Source organism: Labeo rohita, chromosome 9 (genome assembly GCF_022985175.1).
Source record: "Labeo rohita strain BAU-BD-2019 chromosome 9, IGBB_LRoh.1.0, whole genome shotgun sequence".
NCBI lineage: Eukaryota > Metazoa > Chordata > Actinopteri > Cypriniformes > Cyprinidae > Labeo > Labeo rohita.
In genome coordinates this window covers 42,705,346-42,726,729 of record NC_066877.1, presented here as the reverse complement: position 1 = coordinate 42,726,729, position 21,384 = coordinate 42,705,346, and the positions used below count along the sequence as shown (strand labels likewise).

Here is a 21,384-nt window from a genome sequence, read left to right as displayed (position 1 = left end):
TTAATGTTTAAAAAACACTCCGTTATAGGCTTATTCAATGCTTTGTGTGTGTGTGTGTGCGCATATGTGAGTTTGAGTTTGTGTTTGCCACATTGAGAATGTATAGGCTCCCCCCTTCATTTATGTGTATATATGATCTGCATTGTGTTGGATTTATTGATTTTTATGGACAAATAAAAAAAATGCTCTTAATTATAGTATTTCCCATTCATTTCCTATGGGTGCCCACTTTTGTCCACAAAGGACAAATGAAGGCGTTTTCTTTTCAACCACTTAACTCTTAACTAGAGGCGAGTCCATTTTTTTGTGTGTTCAGGTGGCACATTTAGGAAAAGTAGCCAAGTCTTGTAACACTCAGATTAAGGAAACTATATACAGTAGGTAATCAACAAGAATGCCCATTACCGCTGGTCTTACTGTCACTGTATGCCAGCGGCAAAAACAAATCAGCCAGATGTGAAACTCATTTGCAAAATCTCCACTAGGTGGCACAAATGGATGCTTAACTCCATTTCAACATGTGATGTTTTTGCTTGTGATGGAAAATAAACAATAATTAAATAAATTACTAGATTAATAAAAATGACACGTCACAGCAAAAAAAAAAAAAAAAAATTAATGTCCATGATTTAAAGAAACTGTAGATGACTTAAAAAAAAAAAAAAACTTCCCTCATTACTAGTTAAAAGGTTGCACAGTATTTATTTACGGTGACGCATTGCTGCTACACACATATTATTTTTTCCACTCAGTTATGTTGTAACATCTAGATGTTATGTTGTTTTAAGGACATCTTTTCTTGTACAAACCATTGTCATAAAAAGGATATGAATTTCCCATTACAGAAGATAGCCTATATGGTTACGTTACCTGAGTGAGCTAAGCAGTTGTTCACACTGCTGTCACCACAGTCCTGACATAAACCAGGATCTGCACGCTGCTGAAGTTATAATGTTTTAAATTAATTCAGTGTAATGGTTTGTAGTGGCATGTTTATTGGGATCAGTCTCCAATCTGTCTACAATACAATGCTATCCAATAACTGCAAGCAGACCCAGAGGATATGACTAATTTAATGACTTAAGTTTGATTTAAATAATAATACATTTTATGAGATTTTGTATTTCATGTTTTGAGTGAGAATGCCACGTCCTTAATGCTGGAATTGCCCTATATTTTCACCTGAAAATTTTAGCACTCATTTATTCAGTTTTATATTTCAAAATGTGACACTTCATATCCGCAGATTCTGCACTGAATATGCTTTCACTTTTAATGCTCCAATATAAAGCACCTTTTCTTTATTTTATGGTAATGTAACATATTGTTAACTAATAAAAATAATACTGTTCACCTGTTAAATTTGTAAATTTACAATGCAATGTATTGTGTAACAGAGTGAAAAGTAAGCACAGGCTCACTGTCATTTACTATGCTGTTTGAGTTCGTTCTGAGTAACAAACAAACTAAAGTACTAAATTTGCTTCTGTGAATTAATTTAACTAGTTCATCTTAGATTATAGACCAACTGCAACCAATTTATCCACTGCCGCAGCCATCATCGAGCCTATCAGCAGAGTGCAAATCTTCACATTCTAACTTTTCAAAGTCTGTGGTTAAAGCGCCACTTAGCAGTAAAAGGCAGTAAATACACATTTCTAATCATGCTGCTGTGGGAATTAAGTATTATTCTGGATGAGTAACATTTGTATATAAAAAAGATTTTGCTTTGACTTTGTCCTGAAGTATCCTTAAAGTGTTCATTTGAACTTTTTTTTTAAACCTTTTCCATGCTTTTTACCAGACAGGATAGTAGAGAATGACAGGAAAGCATGGGGTGGAGAGTTTGGAATGGACTGGCAAAGGACCAGAAGTTGGGACTCGAATTTGGGTCGCCAGAGGTGCAGCTGCTCTACATGTCAGTTCTCTAACCGCTAGGCTAAGAGGATTTTGATATTGTACATTTAAAATACATTTAGGGTCTCTGTCGTTTTCATGTGTAAAATAGACTTGTTGCCCATTTCATGTTTGCTCTATGGGATGCAAAAACTTTGAAGCTCAATAACTCAAACATCTCAGAATGCAGACAGAACCTTATAATTCCAAGGTGGATGTCTGAGTAGTTAAAATAATAAAAACTAAAAACTCTTCCTGCTCAACATACTTAAGCTTTTGCAGTGCACATTCGACTTACTTGAGCTTGCATGTGCTGTTTGAACCATTGAGGAGCTTGACTCCTGAATCTCCTGGGTGATTGTAGCTCAGATCTAGCTCTCTCAGGTGTGAGGGGTTTGAACTCAAAGCCAACAACAGAGAACTACAGCCTTCTTCTGTCACCATACAGCCAGATAATCTACAAACACACACAGCAACAGTTCAAATCATATCAGTTTGGATGTCAGACATAACTGTCACAATCATCTGTGCAGTAGTTCTTATTTTCTGTAGTTTCAGTAATAAAAGTGTCAGTGAAAATGTACTACAGTAAAATTATTCTATTATTCTACTTTTCTTAATGTAGTGTAGCAGATAAGCTCAAAATAGAAATATACATGAATACTTACAATTTAGTGTTAATTATAATTAATTATTTTAGCTGCCAGAATTAACTGTAACAAAATCAATATTACAACCAGCCAATCTGTCCATCCAGCAAACATTGGTCCTCATTCATGAAACTTGCATAAATATATAAGTAAATTCAGAGTAAATTGCACTTAAAACAGACCTTCCCGAAAACTCTCTTCCGGATTCACAAATGCTTCGTAAACTTCAGATTTGATAGTTAAACATGTGTATGTTAATGAATTCCAATCATTTGTGCACACTCATTCACAACTAGCATAATCCCCGCTTAAGAATTACAGCTACTCAAATTGCGTTTCCAGGAATTCAGTAGAATATTCTGGTCTACTTTCTCAGGTTTGGCTCCAGTATATTGCATAAATGCAAAAAAAACTAATAGACTTTATGTCTAAAAATAAATATTCAATACCATGTCCACCAAAGAGTTTTTGGGCGGTTGAAAAAATGTCAGGCGCTCTTCTTAAAATTACCAGCTTGTGCACAGTAAAAAGCCCATTAAAGCCCGTGTTAAATTTACTCTCCTGGGAGTTTATTTGACTCCACACTCAAGAGTGTTAAAAGTAATACTGAATAGTGTCAAATTAACACTGAAGCAGAGTTAAAGGTAATGAGATAATTAGTGATTAATTAAGTGATGGTTGATCATTATTGAAGAGACCTGATGTTCACAAGCAGAATCACCAAAGGAGAAAATCACAATTTTTATGTCACCCTTATAGTGATCAGTGTTAGTGGGCTCTTGACACATTTTTTACATTAGATTTTGGTTGGCTGCTGTAATAGCCAGAGTTATAACAGCCAGACAAACCAAGAACACAAGTCAGCAGGTGGTGGTGATTGTGTTTTAACATAATCATTATTTGACCTGAGTCACTGAACTCATTTTGAGTTTAATCTCTGCTTTATTGAAAATGTAACTCACAGATTAGACTCTAAACAAATTCAGTGATTCAGGTCAAATAATGATTATTTTGAATAATTAACATCAGCCTTATGTCATTTTTATATTTTTGGAAGGATTTCTTACAAGTTGTTGTGATTAAAAAAAAATGATCATGTTTCCTCTGGTTTGCCTTGCTGTTACAACTCAGTTACAGCAGCCAAACAAAATGTAAGTGTCAAGAGCCCAACTAATGCAAACACTGACCACTGTAATGGTTTCTTTAAAATTGTGATTTTCTCCTTTAGTGGTTCTGCTTGTTAACATCAGATGTCTTCAATAATGATCAATCATCACTTAATTAATCACTAATTATCTCATTAACTTTAACTCTGCTTCAGTGTTAATTTGACACTCTTTAGTGTTACTTTTAACACACTTGAGCGTGGAGCCAAATAAACTCCCAGGAGAGTTAATTTAACACCAGGCTTTTTGCTGTGTGGTGCTTGAATATGCTATGTTGGGACAGCGTTTTTCCAGCTGAGAAGCTTTAGTTGCTATGATTTGAAATATCCATGGCGGCAACATATTACTAGTATTTCTTTTTAAAGAATTTTACTAAATATAAAAAAGCAACAAATAGTACAACTGACTTGTCCATTGTTGTAGGCAGTTGTTGGTCGTTATTTGCCCACCCCTTCTCTATTTACAGCTGGGTTATAGTGACAGTGACAAACACTGTGTTTTACAGTGATTAACTCAGCTAAAAAAATTAACATGAAGGGCAAATGAACATGCAATTATTTACATTATTTTTTTATTTTATTTTTTTTTCAGTGCACACACAGACTTCAAGAACCAGTGTATGAATCTCAACAACGGTGACAAGTGACATATTCAGATAAACAGCAACATCTCTGAGCTCAACTCTGAACATCACAAAACAAGCTACTGAAAAGTCACATAAAAACAGCAAAACAAAAGAAAATAGTAAGAATAAAAGAAATCATAAAGACAATTCAGCTCATAATTTATTCATGCTGCAATACATGATGGGAGCCATGGATGAGTTCTGATTGGCTACAACATGCTTTTTTGATTCTCACGCTGATTCTTCATGTCTGTGTGTCTTAATTGAATATGTTCTACTAAGTTTTTGATCATAATAAATTTTAGAAACATTTGTCTGATTTTAAATATTATATTGTTCACAGGGTTGATGTAATCAGTAAAGAAAACCTAACTCAGTTTTTCAGATCACTACATGAAGGTTATTGCAAAACATAATCAAGACCAGATGATCATGTTTCCTCTGGTTTGCCTTGCTGTTACAACTCAGTTACAGCAGCCAAACAAAATGTAAGTGTCAAGAGCCCAACTAATGCAAACACTGACCACTGTAATGGTTTCTTTAAAATTGTGATTTTCTCCTTTAGTTGTTCTGCTTGTTAACATCAGATGTCTTCAATAATGATCAATCATCACTTAATTAATCACTAATTATCTCATTAACTTTAACTCTGCTTCAGTGTTAATTTGACACTCTTTAGTGTTACTTTTAACACACTTGAGCGTGGAGCCAAATAAACTCCCAGGAGAGTTAATTTAACACCAGGCTTTTTGCTGTGTGGTGCTTGAATATGCTATGTTGGGACAGCGTTTTTCCAGCTGAGAAGCTTTAGTTGCTATGATTTGAAATATCCATGGCGGCAACATATTACTAGTATTTCTTTTTAAAGAATTTTACTAAATATAAAAAAGCAACAAATAGTACAACTGACTTGTCCATTGTTGTAGGCAGTTGTTGGTCGTTATTTGCCCACCCCTTCTCTATTTACAGCTGGGTTATAGTGACAGTGACAAACACTGTGTTTTACAGTGATTAACTCAGCTAAAAAAATTAACATGAAGGGCAAATGAACATGCAATTATTTACATTTTTTTTTTTTTTTTTTCAGTGCACACACAGACTTCAAGAACCAGTGTATGAATCTCAACAACGGTGACAAGTGACATATTCAGATAAACAGCAACATCTCTGAGCTCAACTCTGAACATCACAAAACAAGCTACTGAAAAGTCACATAAAAACAGCAAAACAAAAGAAAATAGTAAGAATAAAAGAAATCATAAAGACAATTCAGCTCATAATTTATTCATGCTGCAATACATGATGGGAGCCATGGATGAGTTCTGATTGGCTACAACATGCTTTTTTGATTCTCACGCTGATTCTTCATGTCTGTGTGTCTTAATTGAATATGTTCTACAAAGTTTTTGATCATAATAAATTTTAGAAACATTTGTCTGATTTTAAATATTATATTGTTCACAGGGTTGATGTAATCAGTAAAGAAAACCTAACTCAGTTTTTCAGATCACTACATGAAGGTTATTGCAAAACATAATCAAGACCAGATGATCATGTTTCCTCTGGTTTGCCTTGCTGTTACAACTCAGTTACAGCAGCCAAACAAAATGTAAGTGTCAAGAGCCCAACTAATGCAAACACTGACCACTGTAATGGTTTCTTTAAAATTGTGATTTTCTCCTTTAGTGGTTCTGCTTGTTAACATCAGATGTCTTCAATAATGATCAATCATCACTTAATTAATCACTAATTATCTCATTAACTTTAACTCTGCTTCAGTGTTAATTTGACACTCTTTAGTGTTACTTTTAACACACTTGAGCGTGGAGCCAAATAAACTCCCAGGAGAGTTAATTTAACACCAGGCTTTTTGCTGTGTGGTGCTTGAATATGCTATGTTGGGACAGCGTTTTTCCAGCTGAGAAGCTTTAGTTGCTATGATTTGAAATATCCATGGCGGCAACATATTACTAGTATTTCTTTTTAAAGAATTTTACTAAATATAAAAAAGCAACAAATAGTACAACTGACTTGTCCATTGTTGTAGGCAGTTGTTGGTCGTTATTTGCCCACCCCTTCTCTATTTACAGCTGGGTTATAGTGACAGTGACAAACACTGTGTTTTACAGTGATTAACTCAGCTAAAAAAATTAACATGAAGGGCAAATGAACATGCAATTATTTACACGTGGTAGGGAGCAGGTGTACATTTCTTTCGTACCAATTAACATTTTGAAAATACAAACATTTTCATGAATTTGAAAGTTTACATTAGAATGGCTTTACCAATGATTTACACACAAAACAATTCTGCTTGTGTTTCATAAATGAGGCCCATTAAGAGCAAATTTATCTCAACTCAGGGAGATGTTATTTTCGTAGCCACAGTAAATAACTTTCTTAAAGTATTAATGAAATAGAGCATGTAGCGAAGGGCTGGCTCATTAAAAAGGACTTTGTTTCCAAGAAGTGACCACAGAAACCAGCTCATGAGATGCACAAAAGTTTTAAAACGGTAATACATAACTTGTCTAAACAAATATATACACACTTACACATGCATACTTGGGAAAAAGGGTAAGTAAAAGTGAATGAATGAAACAGTTTCAGATACTAGGGCATAAATCTAAGAAATAAGTTCATAAAAAATAAAAATAAAGTCAGAGAGCTTATACTAAATTTCTGTTTAGTTTAACCAATGAAGAATTGTACTTTTAGAGGGAAAGTTTACAATCGTTTGATTTCTAGTAGATTTGCATATGAAACTGGATTGGGTGTTTAAGAAAATAACTTTCAAGATTTTCATAACATCAGTATGTCACAGAGTTAACAAAATGTAATGTAGGTTAATCAATGGGAGACAAAAAGTTGGAGTTTGTAGATACCAAGCATTAAAAAAATAAAATAAAATTGTATACAGTACATAAGGCAACAAACAAAAACAGTGGTAATATACACAATGTCCTGGAAATATGCTTGTTTATTCATAGAAAATTTTGCCTATAAATTAATGGAAAGAAGTCCTTGTTATGAGCATTATGTGGACATTTAAATGTGGAAATAAGTGAGAGTTAACTCTCCTTAAATTCCCTGAGTTGTAAAACCAATGTGTGTTAGTGCCCATGAGCTCATCTAGAGGGCACTCCATCCCAGACTTTTGCCACTGTATCCTAAAATTCATTTCCCATAACACCCTTTGTTGTACTGTAAATTAATTTACGAAACAACAAAGAATGCGATGGCACATGGATTCCTTGGATTAACCACAACTTTAATCCAGACCGAATACGCATCTCATCTAGTCACCAAAACCAACGTATATGCAAAACATAGCTGTACATTTATGTCTTGAAATCCTTGAGCCATGAGGGAGGCTTACGTGTTCTTGACGGATATCCCTCAGCCCGCTCTGTGTTCACCGTTTCATCACAGGCAGAGGTTTCCTCCTCCTGCTCAGATGCAGGATTAGGCATCTGAACAGTTTATGCCAATTGCGACGAATGCCATTTTCTTCCATCCTCTAGTAAGTAGGTACTTGGACCCACTTGTTCCTCAATTCCAATAGGATCAGAATATTTGCATGTTTCCCTTCGGCACATGAAAAGGCTTACGCACTCGCACACTGTACCTCTTTTTCAAGGTAAGTGGTTGTGCAATGCGTTTAGCATCAGTGTAGTGCTTCATCTGTGATTGCTTATGGACAACAAGCTTACAAAGTGTCGCTAGATGGAGAGTGCTGGCAGGAGGATGAAGTGCAATATTCAGATCTGTTCTCATCTTCCGGCCATGGAGCAGTTCAAAAGGTGAAACTCCCGTGGTGGCATGGGGAGTAGAACGGTAAACTTGGAGAAAGTCCGTAAATGTGCGCCTTCATGGCCTGGACTGGACTGGACCATAGCCGACTGTACACAGTCCTTAAGAACCCTGTTAAAGCGTTCTATGGCACCATATGCCGCTGGATGGGAGACAGCTGTCTGTATTGGAGTAATGCCTCGTTCTCGCAGAAAGGTTGAGAATGCATCCAAAGTAAATTGTGGCCTGTTATCCGTAACCAACTCTACCAGGTAACCATGGCGACTAAAGACACCATTAAGAAAGTCGATCACAACCCCTGTGGTCACAGATGATGTAAAGGCTACATTTGGAATAGTAATCAATCAAGGAAATAGCGAACTTACAGTCCCAAACAGCAGTGTCGAACAGGCCAACAATGTCCATGCCCAGTTTACTCCATGGTGCATCTGGGAAAGATTTATCCAATATGAGACACAACTTGCATGAGGAGATCTGCGTCTGGATCACTTTATCCATTTCAGGGAACTCAGTTAATTCCTTACATGATAATAGGGCTACAGGTCTGTATGCACAGCTTTTATGGAACCCAGCCAGCCTTTAGCGATTTGAGTGCACACAGAAGTCAATTTAGGACACAAGGCTGCAGCCGTTTCAAACTCGCTCAGTGAAACAGCCGTCAAGGAGGTGGACAGCAGCGCAACTAGCTCTGGTTCATCGTCGGGGTTGGAAGCAGAGGTAAGAGGAAGCAGTAACTATGACAGACAGCCTGCAGCATATCAGAAACAGAATTCACTTTATTCGCCAGGTGTGTGCAAACACATGAGGAATTTGTTGTGGTTTTTTAAGGTGCTCCTGGTACATACATACATACATACATACATACATAACTGACATGAGAACAGAGAAAGAACATTGAAATAAAATAAAAACTTAAAAATAAATAATAATGTAGAATCTGGAACAGAAGATTTATGTACAGATTTGTGCATTATTTTCTCTATATACAGCTATATAAATAAGAGATGTGCATGTGTATTTACATAATAATACTACAGAAAGAGAATAATTAGAAATGGAGAAAGAAATACAGAAATGAACTGTAGAACCCAGGTAATGATTTATCTGTTTAAGCTGGAGATGGCATTTGGGAAAAAGCTGTTTTTATGTCTAGATGTTTTAGTGCTCAGGGATCTGTAGCGTCTGCCTGAGGGGAGAAGTGCAAACAGGTTGTGTCCGGGGTGAGAAGGGTCTTGGATGATGTTTTCTGCCCGTTTCTTCACTCTGGAGATGTATAAGTCCTGAAGGTTGGGCAGGTGCACACCAATGATTCTTTCTGCTGTCCTAACAGTCCGTTGCAGACTTCTTATATCTGATTTACTGGCTGCCCCAAACCAGACAGTTATAAAAGAGCGCAGAACTCAATGACAGCGGAGTCAAACTGTGTCATCAGTGCCTGTGGTAGATTGAACTTTTTCAGTTGACGAAGAAAGTACAACCTCTGCTGGGCTTTTTTCACAGTCGAGTCAATGTGAATGTCCCACTTCAGGTCCTAGGAGATGTGAGTTCCTAGGAACTTGAATGAGTCCACTGCAGCCACAGTGCTGTTCATGATGGTGAGAGGGGTGAGTGCAGGGGGCTTTCTCCGGAAGTCCACCGTCATCTCTACAATTTTGAGCGTGTTGAGCTCCAGGTTGTTGTGACTGCACCAGAGAGACAGCTGCTCAACCTCCTGTCTGTAAGCAGATTCGTCGCCATCCCGGATGAGACCGATGACTGTGGTGTCATCTGCAAACTTCAGAAGTTTGACAGAGGAGTCTTTAGAGGTGCAGTCATTTGTGTAGAGGGAGAAGAGCAGTGGGGAGAGAATGCTGCCCTGGGGAGCTCCAGTGCTGATGGTGCGGGTGCCGGATGTGAGTTTTCCCAGCCTCACTAGCTGCTGCCTGTCTGTCAGGAAGCTGGTGATCCACTGACAGATGGAGGTGTGTACAGAGAGCTGTGACAGTTTATTCTGAAGGATATCTGGAATGATGGTGTTGAAAGCAGAGCTGAAGTCCACAAACAAGATCCTTGCATAGGTCCCTGGTTTGTCCAGATGTTGAAGAATGTAGTGCAATCCCATATTGATTGCATCATCCACAGACCTGTTTGCTTGGTAAGCAAACTGCAGGGGGTCCAGCAAGGGTCCAGCAATGTCCTTCAAGTAGGCCAACACCAGTCTCTCAAATGACTTCATGACCACAGATGTTAAAGCAACAGGTCTGTAGTCATAAGTCCTGTGGTTTTTGGTTTCTTGGGTACAGGGATGATGGTGGAACATTTGAAGCAGAATGGGACTATACACAGCTCCAGGGATCTGTTGAAGATCAATGTGAAGATAGGTGATAGCTGGACAGCACAGGCTTTAAGGCAAGCTGGAGAGACACCGTCTGTGCCTTTGGCTTTCCTTATCTTCTGCTTCCTGAAGACTTTGCAAACATCACCTTCACAGATCTTAAGGGCAGGTTGAGAAACAGTAGGGGGGGGGTGGAGGGGCAGGGTGTTGATGGCTGTGCTGTGGGACAGTCGGGGTGGGTGTAGAGTGTCAGACCAATCTTTTGTTTTTCAAACCTGCAGTAAAACTCATTCAGGTTATCAGCCAGTTGTTGATTGGCCTCAGTGCTGGGGGATGGGCTCTTGTAGCTGGTGATGGCTTTCAGGCCGTTCCACACTGATTTTGAGTCATTTCTTGAAAGCTGTTTTTTTTAGCTTTCCCGAGTAGTTTAACTTTGCTACTCTTATCTCTCTATTCAGTGTGTATTTGGTCTGTTTGTACAAGGCTTTGTCCCCACTCCTGTAAGGGTCCTCTTTGACCTGGCGAAGCTGTTTGAGTTTTGCACTGAACCAAGGTTTGTCGTTGTTAAATGTTAAATAAGTCCTGGTGGGTACACACATGTCCTCACAGAAACTGATGTAGGAAGTCACAGTGTCTGTGAGCTCATTCAGATCATTAGCCTCAAAAACACTCCAATCAGTAAGTTTGAAGCAGGCTTGTAAATCCCGCTCTGCTTCAACAGTCCATTTCTTTACAGTTCTTACTACAGGCTTAGCAGATTTAAGTTTCTGCCTGTAGGCTGCTAGAAGATGAACTAAACAGTGATCAGAGAGTCCCAGCACTGCACGGGGGACGGAGTGATATGCATCCTATATCAGGTCGTAAATGAAGCACAGCAGGCGAGCTGACCACCGTGCGATATGCATCCTGGCTCGTACAGCTCCCTGTGTAGAGAGCAAAGTTATCAATGTCTGGTGATCAGTGTGCACTGTAAAATGTCTTCCCCAGAGGGTATGTGTGCCACTTTTTGACTGCCCAAACACAGGCTAAAGCCTTTTTCTTCACAGTTGAATAATGCCTTTCAGTTGGGGTTAAGGTTTGTGATGCAAATGCTACAGTGCGTTCACTGTGGTCTGGGTGCACCTGCGATAATATCGCTCCCAGACCATAATCAGACGCATCTGTAGACACTATAACCGACAGTGCTGGACTATCCACTAAGCATTTCTTTATATCCGTGAAGCTTTGCTGGGCTTTATCAGTCCACTGCAATTTAGAATCCTGGCGCAGGCATGCACGCAACAGTTCAACAAGGGTGGCATAGTTAGGTATAAACTTGTTATACCAGGATAACATACCCAGGAAGGAGTGCAGACTGGTGGCATCAGTCGGGGCTGGGGCCTGCGTTATTGCTTGCAAATGTTCAGGTTTGTTACCGTCTCCATTTACCATGTGTCCAAGAAAGTGTAGACAGGACTGACTGAAGTTGCACTTTTTTTAATTCATTCACAGACCAGCCTCACTGAGACGTTTGAGCACTGCGTCCAATGCAATGTCATGTTTTTGCTGTGTCCGTCCAAAGCAGATGATGTCATCAAAATAATTCTGTACGTTGGGGATGCCTTTGAATATAATTTACATCATTTTCTGAAATGTGACTGGAGAGGATGCTAACCCATATGGGGCATGGCAAAAACAAAACTGCCCATCATGTGTGATAAAGACTGTAAGATCACAGCTATCTGGATGGAGCAGAACTTGATGGTGAGTGTTTTCCAGATCAATGGTGGAAAAAACTGTTGCCACTGACAAGGCAGCTAGAGTCTCTTCCATGTGTGGCAGAGGGTGAAAATATTGAAACTATTAAAACTTGTTCTGGCCAGTTCAGGGCTGGTTATAAGTTACTATTTGGCTGAGTTTTGGGCCAGTTATGGCTCATGTGTGGCTCATGTCTGTAGTCCAGATCTGGGGCCGGTTGCACCAGCTAGACGTAAAAAAGCTGGGTGTAAGCCCTACGCTGGGCTTTGCAATGTCCAACTTTACGATAAATATTTACACCTGTTGCACCAGCTAAAACCACGACCAGGTGCAACTACGCCCGGCGTAGACGATGCGCATCCACGCAAACACATTCTCCTTGCAGTGATAGCTGAGACGAAACCCACGCTGCAATGGCTACAACTACTAATATAAAACTGAATTGCTCAAGACATCATAACAAGTGAAGCCACCACGAAATAATTTCATTAACAAAATATTTCCTAATTTCCGCGTTTTTGTACTGAGGTCTCCCTGCACATTCCCATGACATATTTCTTCAGACTAACACTAAAAATAAAGGCGACAGGTTAAGTAAAATATAATGAATGTAATACTATGCTTCTCTCTAGAGTTATTTTTTTTTCTTGCTATCGAGTTTATGTACAATGAATGTCTTTCCTGAGGTAAATGTGAATTTACGTGACAATTGTGCATTTTAGCCTCTTGACATCTTTCTGTGGCTGAAAAACCACATTTATAAATTGTAGAGTTTGTGATAGAATTCACAGAATTTGAAAGCTGATACTTTATTTCTGATTAAAAAGTAAGCACAAAACTTAGTGAGATTATTGAATGGCAGGAATGCTGCAAATGATGAGACAAATTAAAGACGTTAAGTATTTCCAAGCATTTATACTGTCCCAGCAAGATGTCGAATAGAAATATTAAGGAAATACTATATTAAGACAGTTATATACCGTTATCAGCATGGTAAAGTAGATTTACCATGTTCTCTCGTTGTCTCTGAGAGAATTTGTGCCGTTAATACAGTGTTAGCCGTAGTTTCTTTTTTACTTTCACTTTTATAACTCTTGCGCAAAGTTTGCGCGTTGCTTGCACGTGTTGTTTGACCCCTCCCCATAATAATTGTTTATAGGCCACATTATCCTACCTGAAAAGACCATAAACGTTACAGTTGGCGTCTGCAATAAGTAATTAAAAACTTATCATGTCAGAGCAAATCGTGCCTTTTTACTTTACGTCTACCTTTGACTAGGCATAAGATTTAGTCACAGACGTAGCACTACGCCAAGATGGTGCAACGCACGACTTAAAGCGCATTTTACGTCCAGCCTAGTCTTACAACCGGGCGTACGCCCAGCTGGTGCAACCGGCCCCTGGGCCACTTGAGGGCCGTAATTCTTTGCTGCACTTGGGTCGAGTGTAACTGCTTGCTTGGCCCAGAGCTGGGCTAGATGTCAATTGCTATGTGGGAAGTTGACGTGGTCTCCGCTGACATTCAGGGCTGTAGAGGTCATCTCTAGGTGCTAATCCATCATCAACCCTAACAGACAGATGCCATACTTCTTACGATGTAACAAGTATATCAGGTGTTATGGAAAGTGTTCTTAGGTCTGGGGATGCTCTAACACAGGAAAGACTTAATCAGTAGGGGGCAGTCATGTAACGTACTGAACTGAAGCAGCAGAGAACATTATTCACGGTGAGCTGTAGTATATAGAAGTTTATTGTGTATGCTATGCAAAGGCCAATAAAATATTCCCGATTCTGCTATCTGCTAATAGTATTATCGCCTGTTTCTCGTGACAATTTGATCATGGAAAAAGAATTACTATTACTCTACAGCTTTATTTTATCATTCTTTGATACGATGTGGATCATCTAAAATCACAATCTAAAACGTAGTTAAATGTGGTAAGAATTATGACCAGAAAACCAACATACACTATTTTTTACCACACTACCCTTGTCTTATGCACAATTTACTACAAAAACAGACACACAAACTAACAAGACCATAAAAGCAATTTGGTTTAATTTTAAAGTGTAAATATCCCATGTTGCTGTCGAAGGCTGTTTACACTAAGAGAACAAAGAAATTACCAAAAGAACATGTTTTTTAAATTTTATATCAATTGCGAGAGAGTGGCTTAATAAGTACAGGTTTTCATTAAGTATCCTTTGACACGAGTGACATAAATTTGAATCTGACAAACAAACAAAATTTATTTTTGCTACATGATGTGACCTAAAATCATTTACAAAAATAAATAAAGACATGGTCTGTGTTTTTTTGTAAGTGCACAGTTTGCATTTTAAAGCTGGAAACCTGTTAAATATGTTCATTTAGTTCAGATAATTTTGCATGAACAGATGAAGAAAAAAAACATAAAATACAAAAAATAAAGCAATTGTAGACCTGTATGAATGCTTTTATTTCCTATATTTTAAGAATAATTTAACCATTATTTTACTGTTATGTAATATAATGGCATAAAATGGAAATTAAACCGCATCTGTTTCTGAACAGTGAAAATGGAATAAAACTGTAGAAATCAAAGTTAAAATATGGACCTATACACAAACTATATTTCACTTAAATCATTTACTGATAAAAAACGAAAGGCAAAAATGTGCTGATGCGCTCAGAAATTCACAAAAAGAAAACATAGACTGCAGAAATTAAATGGCATTCTGCTTGTTTTCTTTATGTTGCAAAAACTTTACAGTTTTGAATTATGTTTTTCTTCTGTCTGTATGGCCATAAATTATGGAGTAACAGTTTCCTCAGAAGAGGAAAAAATGCAGTGATTGCATCAGCGCCTCAAGTGCACACAACATATAAGAAACTTAGGCTGTAAAGTTACACTGCTCAATTTAAATGGTCAGTAGTACAATCTGTTCATCGTGAACACCACCACACTGTGCTACTTATATTTTAGAAGGGAACTAGCCTATAGTTATTTTTAAAATGGTTTTAATTTTTTTTAAAGATTTGCTTTTTTCACTGGTATTTTAGCCTACATTATTTCTGAATGTATTAATAAAATGCATCGTAAAGACTACGTGACTTATCTTTTATCTTTTATATGAATGGCATAATTTTTAACCACACAGTAAACATTTTAAATATCTTGAAAAAAAGTTTAATACATTTGGCCAAAATGTATTAAATATATATAGGCCCATATATTAACTTTTCTCAGATGCCTGTCGGTGTGGCGTCACACCCACAGAGGCCGCTCCCACGATAGTTGATTGACATTAGCGTCTTACCTTACAGTCCAATCTCCATGTTTTGATGCCGGAGCAGGAATGTAAGTTAGACAAAAATTGAGCAACTTTGTTGTGTTGCTGGATGTTATAATGAGCATAGTGGTCGTCATTTACTCCCGACATCTGAGCTGCTGAAGATGCAGTGGATTACATTTGTTTGATCCAGCTTCACTTACAGCAGAAGTGAGTATAAGGATTTTTGTTTTATTAATTTTTGCGATCGCCTTTCCTAATAATGTGCTAGTTTGCAAGTCTAGCGGCTAAACGTGGCTAAATGTGGCTAAAGTAAACAGGCTCGTCAATCCACAGAGAGAATGAGGGGCGGGGCGAGCAGAACTCATTTGCATTTAAAGCAACCTCGACCAGAATGGGATGATTTTTGCAGAGACGATTTTGGCAAGGTAAAAAGGGTGTTGTTTTAAACTACCACTGAGAATTTTTAACTAAAGTATATTACAGACTTTTCATTAAGACCCTAAAGAATCATATATTAACTTGTGGAAAATGGGCATCCAATGACCCCTTTAAGCCATCAAGAAGCCTCCCGTATGAAAGCTACAACACAGGTTGTCCCATATTCGCAGGCATACGCCACATGATCACCAGACCATATGAATAATTATTCATTCTTTTTGTGAAAATTATTGTTTTAATTGTGAACATAGCCGTTTGAGGAAGGCTTTAAGACCAAGCGGAATCCTCTGCTGGCTGCTCCCGCTTCACAGTGAGCAGGACTCGCTCTAACTGCAATTCTTTTACCCATCACCGTTTTGATTTTGGCAAATCAGTCTGGGCGAATGCAACTTATTGATCATGAGCCAAACATGTAGCAAGGCAGGAAAACATTCATTCTACGTGAGAAAAGACATAATTCTAAAAGTAAATTTTCTCGTCTTACACAACTAATTATTTTACTTATAATAGAACTGCAGGACAGAATTTCGCTCAATCTAATAGAAAGACCTTGAGGTACGCTCAACTGAGGATGAACTTCAGTTCTAGAGACACAAATACAGTCTAGTTGTTATAGTATATCGACCCCCTAAGCAAATTTCTGGTTTTTATTTCTGAGTTCAAACTTTTAACTTTTAACTTTGTGTTACTAGCTACGATAAAATATTAATTGTGGGTGATTTCAATATTCATGTTGATAACAAAGGTGATCGTAAAGCAGTGGAGTTTCTAGAGGTTTTACATTCCTTTAGTTTCACGCAACACGTTAATGAACCTACACAAAATAAAGAGCATACGATTGACCTAATAATTTCCTATAGTGTTAGTGTTAACGTACATGATAAAATAAAATAAAATAAATGATTTAGCAATCTCAGATCATTTTTGTCTGTAAAATCTGACTGTAAAATTAATATTACATCCCACCTTAAAGAAAAAATAATTAGAAAACGTTTTTTTTTAATGCATCGACTTCAGAGTCTTTTATTGAGATTCGACAAGCACCTTTTATTTTGAGGGATGCACCTAACGTACACGATAAAGTTGATAATTTCAGTGCCTTATTAAAATCAACTCTTGATATAGTGGCTCCAGAAAAGGTCAAAAAAAGATCATTGATGAAGAATACACCATGGAAAAATGATTGCGTTTGTCAGCTTAAAAGAAAATGCAATCTGGAACAGATGTCAATTGCTATGTGGGGAGCTAATTACTTTTAACCCTCTGGGGTCTGAGGGTGTTTTGGGGCCCTGGAGAAGTTTTGACATGCCCTGACATTTGTGCTTTTTTCAGTATCTTAAAAACATATTAATGGCTGAAGTCTAATTACACTGTAATCAGCACAAACTGGGCTACAATAATATGTAAGCAACATGAATGTACGTTTGTGTTTTTGAGAAAACAACGTTCATGCGTATTTAGTGAAAAACTAAAATTTTTAAGTCACTGAAATAAGGCCATGAAACACATTCAGAACATTTGTGCACAAGACTTTTGAGAACTGGATGTGGTAGGCTAGAGTTTTTTCTACAAAATGATGTGAAAATCTCGTTCAGTCGTTCACAAAAAAACAGTATACTTATTTACATTTTCTAAAACGTGTTTTGTGATCGAAAGGGAATATGCGAGGGAGTGGCAATGGCAATTAAATATTTAGTCATTCACACCTGAGAGACAAAAGGCCCTCCCCTAATGGCCCATCAATGAGACTGTGACTGTCAGGTAAGAAACAATGTGAGAAGATTCAAAGATTGGGGTTTTAGATTATCTGTATTTTATTTACAACACAGTATAGTATAAACATACATTATGAAGGTCAAAGACACACACTGATCTTACCACAGAGATGTGAACAGACGTTGTGTAATTCCTGAAAACTGTTTTCTGAATTCTGTTCAACAAGTGAAACAAGTAAATCATACCTGATATTTAAGTGCTTGCAAAACTTATCATCTGTAGTCAAGGAACTTGTTTTACCAATAGAATATCAGTGTAGTTGAAGATCTGATGTTGGTACAGATCAGGCTCTCAGAGGAAAAGTTTGCAGGATTCATCTGTTGTGCAGGTATCAGGTCACAAACAACTAAAACAAAACAAAAAAACCTATGCGAGCATGTTAATATAAAGAGCAATTTAAAGCATCCTTGCTAAATAAAAGCATTAGTTCTATAATTTCTATCCCAAAAAATATTCATATAGATATCTGGTCACTAAAATAAACAAATAAATGAATAAATCAGTGAGCATGTTGATAGACCAGGAGCAACTATATTGTTACATTAGCAATCAATAATATTGCCCATATGATTTTATAGCTATCATATGTCAAGTCAAGTCAAGTCACCTTTATTTATATACCGCCTTTAACAATACAGAATTGTGACAAGGCGGCTGTACAGTATTAAATAGGAAACAGTACATCAACAATGCCAAAGGCAACACTAAACACTCACTTTATAGGTAAAGGTAGTTAATCAAAAACAATAAAATAAAATGCAATATTGTGTTAAGAGAAAGTGTCCCCAACTAAGCAAGCCAGAGGCGACAGCGGCAAGGAACCAAAACTCCATCGGTGACAAATGGAGAAAAAAACCTTGGGAGAAACCAGGCTCAGTTGGGGGGGCCAGTTCTCCTCTGGCTAAAAGTTCCCGTACACAATGTACACAATTTATTATTATACAGTACAAAAACAACATCTGAGAAACTAAATTATTATTAAGCACATTATGTACACGTTTGAGCAGATATTTGCAGTCAGAGTATTCAACAGTAAAGACTGAGCATTCTTAGACATTACTTTTATATCGTCTAAACATTAGCCCTACTTTTATGTCAGTTTGTTTATGAAATGAGATGCTCTCATCAACTGCCTATAGCCGTGCTTGCATTCTGTTTGTGAGATAAACAAGCTTAGCCTGTTCCTCTCAGCACGTCATCATCTGGAGTAAATACAAGGCTTTACAAGTAGATGTGGGCGGTCATGTCGCACGTCTCTCACGTGGATGTTTGTAATAACAGCGCCGAACAGAGCGTGGGCGTGATCTAATTAGACGTAATGAGCTCAGAGGGGAAAAACAGGACATGGCATTGGTTTCATATGGATTACTTAAACACAGAATATGTGTTTTCGATTTTAAATGTCTTACTTCATTTAAAATTAGACATTTCAAGCTTTCTATAGATATATCTTTCATGTTTGTGTGTCATGTATTCGCTGAGTTTTAGTTTATTTTAATGACGCATTTCAACTGGATATTCACGGAGACTGAGAAGACTGAAAGGACACCCTGTATATTTTATTTATTTTAAAAACCCACAAACATTTGTTAATATAGTGAGTGTACACAAAAAAAGTAAACTCTTTACAGATTCAGGTAATGTATTACTTTTATGTGTCCAATCAAAATTGAGGGAGCAATTCAAGTTCTTTTTGCTGTCATCTGAAAATATGCGAGTGCTCAAGTCGGCGCCTTAGCCGACCCCAGGACGTTAATGTGATCACGCCCACAAGCTACTTTCCCTTTTGATGTGATAAATAGCCATGTGCGAGCATGTTAGCGCCCACATCAACGTAAACAAATGTTGACGATTCATCAAGTTCATCTCAGCTACTGTTCGTTTCTGGAAGAAGACGCGCTGAGAGGAATAACAGAATTTACCTTCAGAAAAAGAAGATGCGCTGAGAGGAATAACACAGAATTCACCCCAGATGAAGAACACAACGCATGGCGCCGCTGATTCAAAGGAAGAGATCAGTCTGATGAGTAAGTAATGTTTCTTTTTTGCATTAGTTAATGTGTCATTTTGACATAAACTTTAACACATTTACTAGCTTGTTTTTTTTCCCAAACTATGATTCCTGGCTGAAATGTTTGAAATTGAGTAAAACATTTCGAAAATGATAGATAGTTCATTGTATCTAAATTTCTTACGACACGATGAAGTTTTCATGTTCTATATAATATGAAAATAATATAATATAAAAAATATGATATAGAAGTAATATGAGAGTACACTGTAACAGGATGAATGCTACGAGTCTAATAATGTTTAGATCATGTTTATTATTAATGCTCTGTTACCAAAATAGAGTTTTATAAGGTGCTAAATGATATGAAATGATTTTTTTATGATAATTATGAATATGAAAATAGTGCATCAATAATGCAAAAGGGCAACAGTAAACACTCAATTTTCAGGTAAAGGGAGTTCATCATTGGATTCAATGATGTCATCATCTAGGTCAGTTCAGGCGGGCTTAGTCAGGGGGCCAGTTCTCCTCTGGCCAGATGCAGAGGACTCATCTTTCTGGTTCTAGTAAGAACTCTAGCTGCTGCATTTTGGACCAGCTGGACTTTGTTTATTAAGCATCCACAACAACCACCCAGTAAAGCATTACAATAATCTAACTTTGAGGTCATAAACGCATGAATGAATGTTTTAGCATTTGACATTGAGAGAATAGGTTGTAATTTGGATATATTTTTGAGATGGAAAAATGCAGTTTTGCAAATGCTAGAGATGTGGTTTTTGAAGGAAAGACTGCTATCAAATAGCACACCTAGGTTCCTAACTGATGACGAAGAATTGACAGAACAGCCATCAAGTATTAGATGGTGTTTTAGATTATTACACGCGGAGGTTTTAGGTCCAATAATTAACACCTCTGTTTTTTCAGAATTTAGCAGTAAGAAATTACTTGTCATCCAGTTTTTTATCTCAACTACACAATCCGTTTATCTCAACTACACAATCAGTTTTTTAAATTGGTACGTTTCGCCTGGGCTGCGAAGAAATATAGAGCTGAGTATCATCAGCATAACAGTGAAAGCTAACACCATGTTTCCTGATGATATCTCCTAAGGGTAACATGTAAAGCGTAAGAAGTAATGGCCCTAGTACTGAGTCTTGCGGTACTCCATACTGCACTTGTGACCAATATGATACCTCTTCATTCACTGCCACGAATTGATGGCGGTCAGATAAGTATGATTTGAACCATGCCAATGCACTACCACTAATGCCAGGACGGAAGATAATTGTGAGGATACTACCTTTTCTAATATCTTTGACAGAAAAGGGAGATTCGAGATTGGTCTGTAATTAATTAATTTGTTGGGGTCAAGTCGTGTTTTTTTAATGAGAGGCTTAATAGCAGCTAGTTTGAAGCTTTTGGGGACATATCCTAATGACAGTGATGAATTAATAATATTCAGAAGAGGACCTATGACATCTGGAAGCAAGTCTTTTAGTAGATGGAGTAGGGTCTAGCATACAAGTTGTTGGTTTAGATGATTTAACAAGTTTATACAATTCTTCCTCTCCTATAGTAGAGAATGAGTGGAATTGTTCCCCAGGAGATCTATAATGCACTATCTGATGCGATACTGTAATTGACGGTTGCATGGTGACAATTTTGTCTCTAATAGT

The 21,384-nt window shown here is 37.4% G+C and overlaps 1 protein-coding gene across 1 annotated transcript in view; it reads right to left on the bottom strand.

Moving 5' to 3' along the window:
• LOC127171037 (NACHT, LRR and PYD domains-containing protein 3) overlaps positions 1 to 21,384 on the bottom strand; it is a 77,484-nt gene that overhangs the window by 10,716 nt on the left and 45,384 nt on the right. Inside the window, exon 6 of the mRNA XM_051119445.1 lies at positions 2,195 to 2,353. Coding sequence (XP_050975402.1) covers positions 2,195 to 2,353 — 159 coding nt within the window. The remainder of the gene's footprint in view (positions 1 to 2,194; positions 2,354 to 21,384) is intronic.